The 13634-nt window shown below is 33.6% G+C and overlaps 1 protein-coding gene across 1 annotated transcript; it reads left to right on the top strand.

The window, feature by feature from the left end:
* The first annotated feature begins 7154 nt into the window (after positions 1-7154).
* LOC133187916 (uncharacterized) lies at positions 7155-12644 on the top strand. Its single transcript, XM_061323312.1, has 3 exons — positions 7155-7216; positions 7478-7592; positions 12245-12644. The coding sequence occupies exons 1-3, from the start codon at positions 7182-7184 to the stop codon at positions 12581-12583; spliced, it is 489 nt and encodes a 162-aa protein (XP_061179296.1). The 5' UTR covers positions 7155-7181; the 3' UTR covers positions 12584-12644.
* Positions 12645-13634: the final 990 nt, after the last annotated feature.

Genomic DNA, 13634 nt, shown 5'->3' with positions numbered 1-13634 from the left:
TTGATTTTTTTGGTATGTGAGTGTATCTTGATGAGTTACAGATCAAGTTGGCTATATGGTAGATTTGATCACGTGCCAACCCGTATTTATATCCCGATAAAAGTTTAAAAATGATACCTTATTACTTATATTTACATTTCTGACTGATTTATTACAAATAGTTGTGTTCTATAGTTTTAAACCCATAAATTGATTTATTTTTTTTTCAAACCTCAACAGTATAAATTGAATGTATTGAACGCGTCGATTACTTAAGACGTCACTATGAAATTACGTATATCGTTTATGACTAAACAATCAATTTATGGTCACATGACGAACCTGCTTTTACATAGGTGTAAAAAAGAATCGTTAAAATAATGTTATTTAAGGGAAAGCATTTGCAAATGTAAATATAAGCATATAAAACCATGTGTTTGGGGAAGCTTAAAAGATGGTATTGACTGAATAGTATTCACCTGTTCACCACCTGTATAACTAGTAGTTGATCTTGATTGATACAAAACTCGTTATCTGTATTTTTGAAAATTGAACATTTAAGTCAAAAACTGGCAAATATACACCGTAAGCAATATCAACAATTCACCTTTAACACCAACAACCCATGACTTAGAGAGAAATGTTTATCAAACTCTGAGCCCCTCTCAGTTGGTGGATCACGTGGTGCTCCCGCGCCTCTACGACGAAAAAACTCTTTTGACAATTTAGCTTCTGCCCAAGAAGGATATATACTCCAATGATATTGTCACAACGGGGTAAAACCTTCAATATCTCAGAATTAGTCCATGCCACGATCAACAGTGCTGATTTCATTCAATCAGCTGCATCATCCTTTATTCCAGTCCTTTTGCCACAACTTGGGATACTAATAAGCTAAATCAATTCAGCCACTCATAACAAAAATTGACACTGTTATTCAAGATCTGACGTCAATTAGATCAGACTTACGTCAGAAAAAAAAAAAAAACTCAGAATGTCATAATTCAAGAGCTAAGCTCAGAAAATCAAAGTTTGAGGGCTGAGGTGAACACTCTAACTGAATAAAGTCAACAAATTAGCATTAGGACTGGAAGAATTATAACAGTATGGGAGAAGAAACTGATTAAGGTTCCATGGGGTCCCAATGACTACATCTGAAATCAACAACACCGATCAAATTGTTTTTGGAATTTGCAATGAGAAATTGAAGTTATCGCCCCCTAACAGTCCAGATGATATAAACAAGTCCCACATAATTTGATCCATCCAAAGCGGAAAAGACCAAATTATTTGTAAATTGAACAACTGGAAAATCAAAAATAGGATCTACCGGGCAAAATCTGAGTAAAAAATCAAGGCAACGAAAGTAATGTTTTCTTTATTTCTGAGAACATCACCCGCTCTCGTCAACAGATCATTCACGCACTATCCAAGGCGCGTTATTACAAAAAATAGACTCATATTGGACCAACAATGGATGACTGTTTGTAAAGGTGTGTGAATTCGTCAAAAATCTTGATAATCACCTCAGTAACATTGATTGCTACCTTCCAGAAGATGATCATGTCAGTGATGATGAGGCTTAACATTAAGTAAATACCAGGTAGTTATTAAGTATTTTCCCCAAAATATCAGAAAATACTTTTAAAAGAAAAAAAATTAATCAAAACAGCAATGTTCTTACATTACTGATTTTGTATGACTGTATATATTTTATGTAAATTTCTAAATTACAAATGAACACTCATTTATCCTACTTTCCTTCTAACTTCTTTGCATACCCATGCTTTGTTATGGGTTCTTACTGATCTTTTACTTAACCCTAATTCTTCCTCTGTTTTCCTTGTTAATGCTTAATGTTTCTTCCTATCTCACTATTTTCTCACTTTATCATTGCCCCTCTTTACTCTTTGGTATCTCAAGTGTTACGCTGTATGAATGAAGTCTTGTCTGCTGTCGCTGCAAGAGAATCATCTTTCTTAAGGCCCTTTCACAATTGGCGCACGAGCAGAGCGACAACATATTCGTGCGATCGAAAAATTTTGATTCGGATCGTAAACTATTGCCGAAATAATCGCATATGAAGAAGTATTCGTACGAAATTCGCACGATCTAAAGCGACCGTTATGCTATCCAAACGCATTAATTCTTGCGATATATATCTTGCGTCTATATGCGACTGTTGTATAATGAAAGCAAGTGTTGTAAGATAATGCGACAGGATCGTGCGAGTGATCACGTGATCGGACCATTGAACGTGCGCCAATGCGAGTGGACGTGCGGCTATCATGTGTTCCATGGTACGAATGCTTGCGCGAGTCAGAGGGGGTATACTGTATGTGTACATAAATTGGCGTATTCAAAATTAAGCGCAATCGCTGGGTTTGGAGTTGTTCGCGTGATCATGAATTAGCGCTACACATGTCCGTGCATTGTATTGTATTTATACATGATTTCTTAGCGGTATTTATGAATGAGCTCATCGTTGTCTGCGCCAAAGCCGCTAAAATATGAAGCCTTTTCAAAAGTACTCATACAGTATATGATACCCGTTTTCGATTTTGGAAAGCAGTAATGTACTGTTGGTCAGAAGTTAGTGGAGCACTAATATCACTAGAATTACTGTTACAAGTACGCATGGGAAATTGAAGCTGATAAATCGTGCAATGATAGTATTAAAACGTTGCAAGATTACATGAGACACGTTGAGCAACAGTCCCATGGTCGCAAAATACACGCATAGACAACTGCGATTCATCTTACAACTTTAAAAATCGTGCATCACTTGCGAGTACACAAAATGTTGTAAGACGTTCGTACTAATGTTCGTGCGTTGCATTGCGATAATTTGGATCGCATTCGGTCGCGTCTGAATAGTGTGCATGTCCAGTATTTTGAGGAGACTTGGTGCGACCACTAAAACGCATGCAACGAATGCGAGCCATTGTGCAACGTATGCGAGAGCTCTTGCGAAGCTAAAACATTCAGATCGCAGAGTGTTGTAAAGTGCTCGAAAAAGGTTTTTTATTCTAAAATTCGGCAAAGTAACAAAAGAAGTATTGTTTTTCCTATTCAAGGTAGAAGTCTCGATCAAGAGAAATATACTAAACATTCAGTATATTTTTTTCCTTATGACTTTGCTTTTGTTATGTAATGATATTGCGAAAATCCCGGTCCAGAGTTAAGCGTAACTTGTCTGTCAATTTTTCATCTAAACTGTAGAAACATACAAAACAAAATAGATAAAATAACTAATTACTTTGAATTGAAAGATATTTTTGCTTTACCGAGACTCATTTGAGTGATCTTGTAAATACAGAGAATTTGACAATTGAAGGGTACAACTCTCCATTAGACTCTCCATTTAGATTAGATAGAACTAGTGTTGACGGTGGAATTCTTGTTTATATAAGAGAAGGCTTAGAAGCTCTGAGACGGCGAGATCTCGAAAATGCGTTTGACGAAACAATTTAGGTAGAAATTGATTAAGCTAAAATAAAAAAAGCGTTTTTCTATGAACTATTTATAGACCTGAAACATCAAACTTAAGGTTGATTTCTGGAACAGGCTTGTAATTTCTATTGGAAGGGCTATAGATGAATCTAATAATTTAGTATTGAATGGGGATTGGAAAATAGATTTCAGTAAAAACCTTCCAACTTATGTTTGTTTGTTTGTTTATTGTTGTTTAACGTTGACCCCTCTCAAGAATTTTTTACTCATATGGAGACGTCACCACTTGCCGGTGGAGAGCTGCAAATTTTGACCTATACTCGGCACTAAGGCCATTGAGCAGTGAGGGATCTTTTTCGTGCCAGCACCTACTGCGACACGGGACCTGAGTTTATACAGTCTCATCCGAAGGACCGGTCTCCACGTCCCACAGTGGGATTCGAACCCGCGACAAATGGATCAACTCCTTACTCTGCGACTCTTAGAGCAAACGTATGTAATTGATATAATTATGACATATAACCTTAAAAACTATATTACCTAGCCAACAAGAGTGACAAATGCGATACGACATCAACTTGCATTGACCCCATACTTATTACAGATACCCTGTGTGATAAAACAACCTATTATTATACTCAAACTAGATAGAGCGATCAAAAATACGTATGTTCAAAAAATTTTCCTGTACAAAAAAAGCAAATTTTGATCAATTTATAAAGGAAAGATTTATTTAAGGTTACTAGGCTTTCAGATAACACTCAGTGTTCTTGTGGATATATCAATGTAAACACTGAACAATTCTTCCTGTATTGTAAAAATTATGCTGAAATAAGAACAGAATTATAATTTCACTTCATAAAAAATAACAAAGGAGCATTAGACTTTGACATAATTCTATTTGGGTACACAAACCTGGGTCAACAAAATAATATCAACATTGTTAAAGCCATACATAAGTATATTAAAAAATCGGAAAGATTTTTATGAAAAACCAGCGTAACCATTCTGTATCTTTTACAACCCCTTTCTTCTTTTTTCTCTCTTTGCACTCCTATTCCCTTCCTTTCTTATTTCTTTGGACCTTTATCTTCTTCTTTTTTTGTATTGTACATTTGTTGGTTGTACATCACGTGTATATATATATGTCATTTTGTTTGTCTTGGAGAGGCCAATCTAAGTTGGTATAACTTGTGTCAAATCCCATTGATTATGTTTCAATAAAATATGTTTAAATAAAAAAATCCTATGTATATTATTTTATCGCACCAAACGTATTTTACAAGGTCATTTGTACCGCTGAAGTTATGATGAATGTTATCATTAACTTCTAAAAAGACGATCATTCTAGAATTATGTGAAGTTTTGATAATTGTTTTCAAGCGGAGATCTTACTCCACTAATTGGGTAATTGTACAGTGTACATGTCATGCATAATCTCTAGAAAACTTTAAAAACAAAATATATTTTTGAAGATAAGTATTTGTCATTTAAAAGGAAAGAGATGACGTCATAAAACAGGAACTAGCGAGACATTTTTATTTTGCACCCGGGAAAAAACCCACTCCGGAATATACTCTTAAAATGCAGAAGGAAGCAGGAAATATGTCTTTAAAGGCACAGTTTTTGCGTGGTACAGACTCTTTATCAGACGATGGACGGGGAAACGGAGTAACACTAGTGGAAAGGCGATGGACGCTTCACTGTTGCTCTATCCTGTTAAAGCAGAGACAAGGAGTACAAGAATTGTCGAATTTATTTACAAAGTAAATGTCCAGTTATATAGAAAAAATCTAAATGAGTTAATATGACAGCACAAACTGTGTGTGAAATGTAAAGAGTGTCAAATTCAGTAACATGAGTTCCATATATCAAATTAAATTAAACTTCCCGCAGAAATATTTGAAAATTTGTTGATCTTGAAATTCTTTAAATGATTATGACGATGATTGACATTGTTCGCGTATTTTTCGAACAACCCTCGTGATTAAAGACATGTGCATCTCACAAATGTCCTTTATAGGTGCTATAAAATCATTAAGAGAGAATTTTTTTCAAGACAGTGTGCTAATTGTCAAAAATCCTGAATAACCCACATTTAAAAGTTCCTTTATAATTTGGAATAAATTAAATATACAGTTATCTTGTTTGTAGATAGACTCTCACAACAAATTTAACCAATTCATTATAGTGACTATAAAGTAGTTTATTTTTGATAGAATCCATACTTTATAAAACTAATTTGTAAACTTATTTAGTTATTCTCTATCCACGTACATGACAATTCTTGAAAGAATATGTCTTTATGCTTAAAAGTTTACTTATCAAAGGATTAATTTCAGAAAACAAAAATGAAACTTTTATTCTTTTATTTTAAATGCTATAAATATTATTTGATTAATAATTTTGCCAGATCCAAATGATTGTTCAGAATGCCAAAAAGAATGTCCTTTGAGTACAACTACATCCACAAATGAGGTGTCTCAGCAAGCTGGGACTGAAACTATTACAAACATAGGTTTGTATGCACATATCATTACAATTTAAAATAAAAGCTATATTTAGTTTATTTCTATGCCTGATGCAAAATATAAAATAATAATAATAATAAAAAAAAACTCTCACTTAGGACGGGCTTAGTTCCGATCTCATTCCTAGCATCTCTCATATTATATCAAATTCAATACGTTTAAGGAATAAATGTCTATCCAGAGGGGACGGGTGGGTGGTCCGGATCCCCTGGAATTTTCAGAGCTATTAAATTTCTATATGTAAAAGTAACACGAAAAATGACCATGGATCCCCCTAGGAAACACTTACCCCTTTAAAAACTATTAGAAAAGTCATCTCTATGAGAAGAAAATTGACTCAGGAGAATGTCATCCCCTACATCCCCTCCACGAAATAGGTTTTTTTTTCCTTTCCTTGTCAAAAAATTCTGATATATATTTATTACAAATTCTAACGATTCTATTGTTAAAAAAATAATGTCCTACGGATCCGGTTTATTTCTTAAAGGAATTTTTCTTAAAGATCGTTGTCAATAATTATATTAGGCTTTTTGAAATTATATTCATTTATTTCTAGTTTTGTATGTTTGTTTGTTTGTATGTTGTTTAACGTCCCTCTCGAGAATTTTTCACTCATATGGAGACGCTAGTTTTGTATGAAAACTATGTTTATATACTCAAAAATACATTTCCCATCGGGATTTGTAGCGTAATCGGTACAGCGTTCGATTGAAGTTCTCAGGATCGTGAGTTCGATCCCTAATAGGTGCCAACATATTATATCCAGAAAAGACGGCCGCGCACTATTTGCTTACGCTATGAAAATTATTTGTATACTATGCAACTACTATGCTACTATGCGAAAATAGTTGCGTATTGTTTGTTTGAATGGAGACAAATTGACAAGTAGTATGTCAATAAAACATATCATATGTTAATTATTTTGTACATATTTTAGGTCAGGAATCGGCGTTGAAAAAACAGGCAATCAGAGGCATACGTGCATTCTTACATTATTAGTTCATCATTTCTAAGTTCATTATTTCATTGAAAATAGATTTTTACCCCAAAGAATTACTTCGAAATAAAGCATGAAAATCTATCTTTTAAAAATAAATTTAAGCACAGTATATTTTAAGTATTTTAAATTATACACTGCAGACTGCTCTGCTGGTGAGTATAGCTGGATCTACTATTGGAGGAGCTTTGTTCGGATCACTAGTTACAGTCATTGTCTTCATGCTACACCACCAGATACATAAAAAGCAAATAAGGTACGTTGAAATACAGTGATGTTCTGCCATTCATTTATTTTTAAGGTAACCAATTATTCCCGGATTAAGATTTAAAATAAAATATAAAAACGAGTTTAAAATGTTGAGAAAAGGCCTTAGAAAGATATTGCGCATTTTGAATTTATGGTCTTAATGAAATGTACATTATTTTTAAAAGAAATTTTGTATAATGCTTTTAATCTCCACAGTCTTGATTAGAAACATTTTTTTATCTTATAACTGATTGGACTGTTCCTTCAGAAAACCAGTCTCAAAAGTTTTGCAAAACCCGGTAAACCAGGCAGAGATCATGTGTATAAACGAAAAAGCTGGAGAGGAAGCCAACACGAAGGGCGTGTACAGTGAAATAAAAGAAGTAAGAACACACACACCCACACACCCTCACACACTGCGTATGATACTATTTTATTCTTCATTAATTGCTTTTTAAAAATATATAGATAATATAGAAATGTGTACCAGTCACTGTTAAAGTAAAGGAGTAATTCACAAGTACATGATTTCAACATATACATGAATAGAAAAAAGCAAGTGAGCATATGAAAACTTAAAAAAAAAATAAATAATAAAAACAAGCAAATTAAAGAATTGTGGTCCCATGCACGCTTTCGGTGTCTTAGTGGATGGAATGTCATTATTTATGGCATATTGTAGCTGTGTCCTGTCTTACCTGTGCATTATGCAAAAAATATTGAATTAATAACAGTTATGGCAAAGATTATAGCTTCTCAAAACTACATCAAACCTCAAGATCAATGTCATGAGGTCAATGAGGTCAAATATCATAATAAAATCCAAAAAGGTCTTGTCACCATTAATGCTCATGGGAAAATGTCAAAAACCAGAGTATACGGTGGAGAAGGTTTTGAAACAGGTAATGCAAATGTAAATGCCACATCTTCTCTCAATCAAAAGTTATCATTTATGTTAATTTTTTTGAAAATTAGGTCAAACTTGAAGGTCAAGGTCACGGGGTCAAATATCATAGCACATTCGGAAACATTTTGATACAGGTAATACACTTATTAAATATGAAAGCCCTATCTTTTCTCAATCAAAAGTTATAAGCAAACATATCTGAACGCCCTTTCTTCACTGCTCAATGGCCCTGAGTGCCGAGTATAGGACAAAATTTGCATCTCTCCACCGGCAAGTGGTGGCGTCTCCATATGAGTTAAAAATTCTCGAGAGGGACGTTAAACAACATACAAACAAACAAACACATTTCATTCAAAAGCAATTACGAAAGTTAAAAGTTTTGAAAACATGAAGGTCAAGGGGTCAAAAAATCATAGCATGTTCGGAAACTTCTTGTCACAGGTAATGCACATGTCAAAGATGAAAGCCCTATCTTTTCTTAATCAAAAGTTATAAGCAAAGATAAATATTTTGAAAAGTAAGTCAAACTTCAAGGTTAAGGGGTCAAAAAACCATGGGATATCTAGAAAGGTCTTGTCACAGGTAATGCACATATGTAATATATTTTCTCATTCCTATTTTATGACCAATTTAAAGTAATGTTAAAATTTTTGAAAAGTAGCTCAAACTTCAAGGTCAAAGTCACAGAGTCAAAAATCATAGTATATTTGGAAAGGCCTTGTCACAGCTAATGCACATGTCGAAAATTTTCTCAATCAAAAGTTATAAGCAAAGATACATTTTTTGAAAAGTAAGCAAACCTTCAAGGTCAAGGGGTCAAAAACCAAAGTATATTTGGAAAGGTCTTGTCACAGGTAATACACAGGTATAATATTAAAGCCATATCTTTTCTCATTCAAAAGTTATGACCAATTTAAAATAATGTTAAAATTTTTGAAAAGTAGGTAAAAGTTCAAGGTCACGGGGTCAATGATAATGCACATTTGAAATATGAAAGCCCTACCTCTTTTATTCTCCAGTTATGACCAAGGTTAAAGTTTTTGTTGCAGACAGACTGATAGACGCACACACAGACAGACAGACTGACCGACGAATGAGATTTAATGTCTTCTCGCTTTCGCGAAAGCGGGAGACAAGAAAAAAAATTAACATGAAGAACGCAAATATATATACGAGGGTTGTTAGAAAAGTTCGCGGACAAGTTCTATTGTAAGTGCACTATTTGCATGAAATCAGTAAAACTCTGCTGGTAAAACTTATACGCATTTTCCTATTAATATGCAAAAATTTAATGTTTTCCGATGATCTTTAAAAAATAACCGGCGAAATTATTTAGATAAAACATGCTTCACAGAGCATGTAGCTTTTTCGCATTTTTACATTTCAGAGACATAAATTTGAAATTAAAAATTGCACTGTTGTAGCGCATAAAGATTTGTGATATTTTACCTCTCGCTAAGATATTCATGAAACGCCATTTAGCGAAATTTTAATTTAAATTGGAAGAGTTATGATTGTTTTATCACTAATTATAGATGATCAATGCGTAAAACAAAGCCAAAAAATGGTAAAGTCATTGAACGTCTTGGAGCACTGAGTTATTCAAAAAATAATGTGTTCAGACAGTAAAATGCCTGAAAGAGACTAAAATACTTTTTAGATGCTGCTGGGGATGGCTTACATGTATCTAGTACCAAAGTGTTCAGGTGGTAAAAACTTAGTAAGAATGGAAGGATGAACATTTTTGATTATCAACTCCTGCGATACCCAAGTATCCTGCTCATTGCATGGACGTTGCGTTTATGGGTTTTGCATTGTTTCTCATATCTGATCGCTGAACTGCGTAGGCATTGTTTTAAAGATCTCACTAATATCCTATAAGCCACAAAAGACATTAAAAATATATAATATGTCTCTATATACTTATTCAAATTTTAAGTCAGAAAAAGACATGAAAAGTCTATAGAAAGGAAAGATATTTAGAACTGTGAAAAAGCTTCACAGGTCCGGAATCATGTCGCGTCACCTAACGTCATAAAAAGTCAAGTGATTGCTCCGTGAATCCTATGACTGCGCAGTAAAAATCAACGTATATTTTCAAAATTTTAGTAAATGGACCTAATCTTTTGCATACTTATAAACAAAAGATAAGAATTTAATTAGACATACGTCGTTCTTCAACGTTTACGATATATTTCTGTAAATTAACGTGTTCGCGGACTTTTCTAACAACCCTCGTATATATATTAGGGATGGCAACGAATATTCGAACATTCGAATATTCATTCGATGAGTTGATATTCGAATATGAATTTAAGATTCGAATATTCGGTGTTTTTCAGATTTCATAAAAAGATGTACTGTGATTAATAAATTTTGATTAGAACAGTGCTGGGATTATCCCTGTTTAATTTACTAGCGATCAATTTCGATCGGCTGATTTCTTTCACTACTTTCTTATCTTATAAATTTTCTAAATTACATGTATTTGGTTTTGAGTAAGGTGTTGTAAAGAATTGTACAATAATGCTTTATGTATAATACAAAATGTACTTTCATAGCTTTTATTAGTTATAGATACGATCGGATCTAGAATCGAGGACAACAAATGAAATCTAAGAATATAAAGGCGTGAAGAGTGTACTTATCAAAATAAAATTAATTGATCATTGAATGAATGTCCGTTAGAATTAATCTGTAATTAATATTGTAAAGGGCTTAATTTCAGAATAAATGTGTAAATTACTTGATTATCTCGGGTTGTACATAATTTATATTCATTATCGGGAAAACAGTTAATTACCTAGGAAAATCGTCTATGGAAATATTTGTTTACATTGTATCAAAGATTATAATCATTTCTCTTATCAGGCAGATAATTGTAATTTATTACACGTATTGAAATCTGAACAGTGTACCGTTACGGCTATACTGCCTTTTGTGAGACGACTGGTTCCTCAGGTGGGGCTACTATAAATACACGTTTCATTAGTTAAAATTATACGTTTCTACATTTAAATCAATTATTTATTTCAAACAATAACAAATATCAAATGGAATTTCTTATTGTACACCTACAAAAGTCTTCATACAATTTTACTTCCTATATAAGTATACCTACGAGAGTAGGATGATGCATATTTAAAATAAAACAAATTTTATTTATTTTATCGAATATATATATATATAATATATAAAATTATGAATCAGATACATAATTAAAATTTAACAAAAACTCAACAGATCGAAATGAAACAAAGATTTAAAATGTGTCAAAATGTGTCAAGAAAATTGAACCATTGGTCTCAGATATTTTGGAGATTTTAAAAAGAACTAAAATCCTCCACTTGTCACTGTCTGAAATTGTAAGAAGTATAAAAGTATAAATTTAAACTGTTTATATTGATTGATTGATTGTATATTGTTTTACGTCCCATTCGAGAATTTTTCACTCATATAGAGACGTCACCATATACCGGTGAAGGGCTACAAATTTTGACCTTTACTTGGCACTTACGGCCACAGAGCAGTGAGGGATCTTTATCGTGCCAACGCCTGCCGTGACACGGGACCTCGGTTTTTAAGGTCTCATCCGAAAGACCCGCAGCTTTCACTTCAAAGTGCCGAGCACATAGCGAAGGAACAGCTGCCACCCATTTTTTATCGAGATTCGGACTCACGACCTCCCGATCACAAAGCGAGCGCTCTACCGACTGAGTTACCGTGAACGGTAAATTGTTTATAAGTAAAACAAAGAAATTCAGATATGGGCTTATTATTAACTGGAAATAACAAAAAACTTTGGATGTAAAATGTTGTTAAGAGAATTATATCTTGATAATTAATGCAAAGGTTATACGAAATAAGACAATTAGCGTATTTATGCCATTATACATATATAATTCTCCGGTAGCAGGTACTTAGAACGTTTATGTTGGAAACTTCCCATTAGGATTTACAGACAATTCTGATAATGAAATAACTAGAGGACCAGCATCACTAGCAAGTCTAGCCTTCAGTTAAGCAGCATAAACGTTGAAATAATCAGATTAAGAAAATAGCTAACTGTAGTGATCATATCCACATAGAATTATTGCTCCTTATAATTAGTTGGCATATATTTTTCAGCAAAAATCCATGAAGGCATCTCAGGCAGAATCTAATGATAGTATGTACAATCACTTGAATGAAACAGAGACAGTGGACAGAGGTGAGTACTACGATCACGCCAGACCAGGACACTCAGTATCGACACCATCTGATGGGTGCGGAACTGTGACTGTGGATTACGATCATGCCAGACCAAGCCATTCAGTATCAACACTAGCTGATGGGTACGGTACAGTGACTGTGGAGTACAGTGGAAATGATAAATGTCCAGAGGATGAAAAGTCAATGATTTATAATGATAAATTAGGCGAAAAAGCCAAAGCAGATGAATATTTTGTGCTCGAAAAAATACAGTAAAGTATCCCATACAACTGATTAAGCTTTGCACTCAAGCTATAATAACTTTAATAGTTTTAAACTGAGGTAAATATTTTGTTTCATATAAAATGTCAATGTATCTATAATTGTGGATATTTCTATATGTAATGCTGTTGTTTATAAGTGCACTTTTTATTCATGTTGTCTATGTGAAATGACTGAAGATGTTTGGAATAAAGAGTATCTTTTAAATAAAAATACCCTTTTTGCAAATCGAGTAAATGGATCTAAAATTAAACAGGTCTTCATCACATTTGCACCAAACTTTACTCTCTTCCTTTGAAAGTTTTGAACAGTCTTTTTGTAAAATTCAAGGAATGTCTATATTTGGATTCTTCGACACCAGAATACAGGCTCGGATCTGTGATAATGGATGTTGCAAATCACAGGCTCTTTAAACCACCACGTTTCGCGGAAGAAAATACCGCTCAAACAACCCTCTTGTTCCTTAAACTTCAATATACCAACAAGAAATTGACGCAGTTAACATAAGTAATATTCTTATTCACAAAAAGGCCCAGGCTTGTATTCCACGATGGTTCAAGTTGAGGTTCACACCTTGGATTTCGTACAAATATACATCGACAATTTCTTTTAATTATAAAAAAAATTCTACAATGCCTACTTAATATCGAGCATCTGAAACATAATCCTCCAACATGTTCATGTTCGCCTTCACCCTACAAATATTGTCCCACTGGACACGTCATTACTGGTGACGTCAATATAGTTAATTATGAGGACCTTAAACCAATTAATTAAGAGGGTAAAAGTTTAGGGAACCCCGTTTTTTCAAATGGCGTCATAATTTCATAAATATTATGAGTTCAGTAGAAGATTACACCAGACGATGGGCAAAATATGATAAAGACACATTACCAGACTGGATTAAATGTATCAGATGGACGTTGAAATCGCCCATCAAGCGATTGAGAGGCAATATGAAAACCATCTATTCTTCTGTCTTCGACAATGCAGAAGTGAAACAAGAATCAGATAGATTACACGATCAGTATGTCCTAGTCCCCGC

Source organism: Saccostrea echinata, unplaced genomic scaffold, assembly GCF_033153115.1.
Source record: "Saccostrea echinata isolate AGI-Se365-2 ecotype Australia unplaced genomic scaffold, CSIRO_AGI_Sech_v1 ptg000015l, whole genome shotgun sequence".
NCBI lineage: Eukaryota > Metazoa > Mollusca > Bivalvia > Ostreida > Ostreidae > Saccostrea > Saccostrea echinata.
The sequence above is the reverse complement of the archived record's forward strand: the minus strand, read 5'-3'. Positions and strand labels throughout refer to the sequence as shown.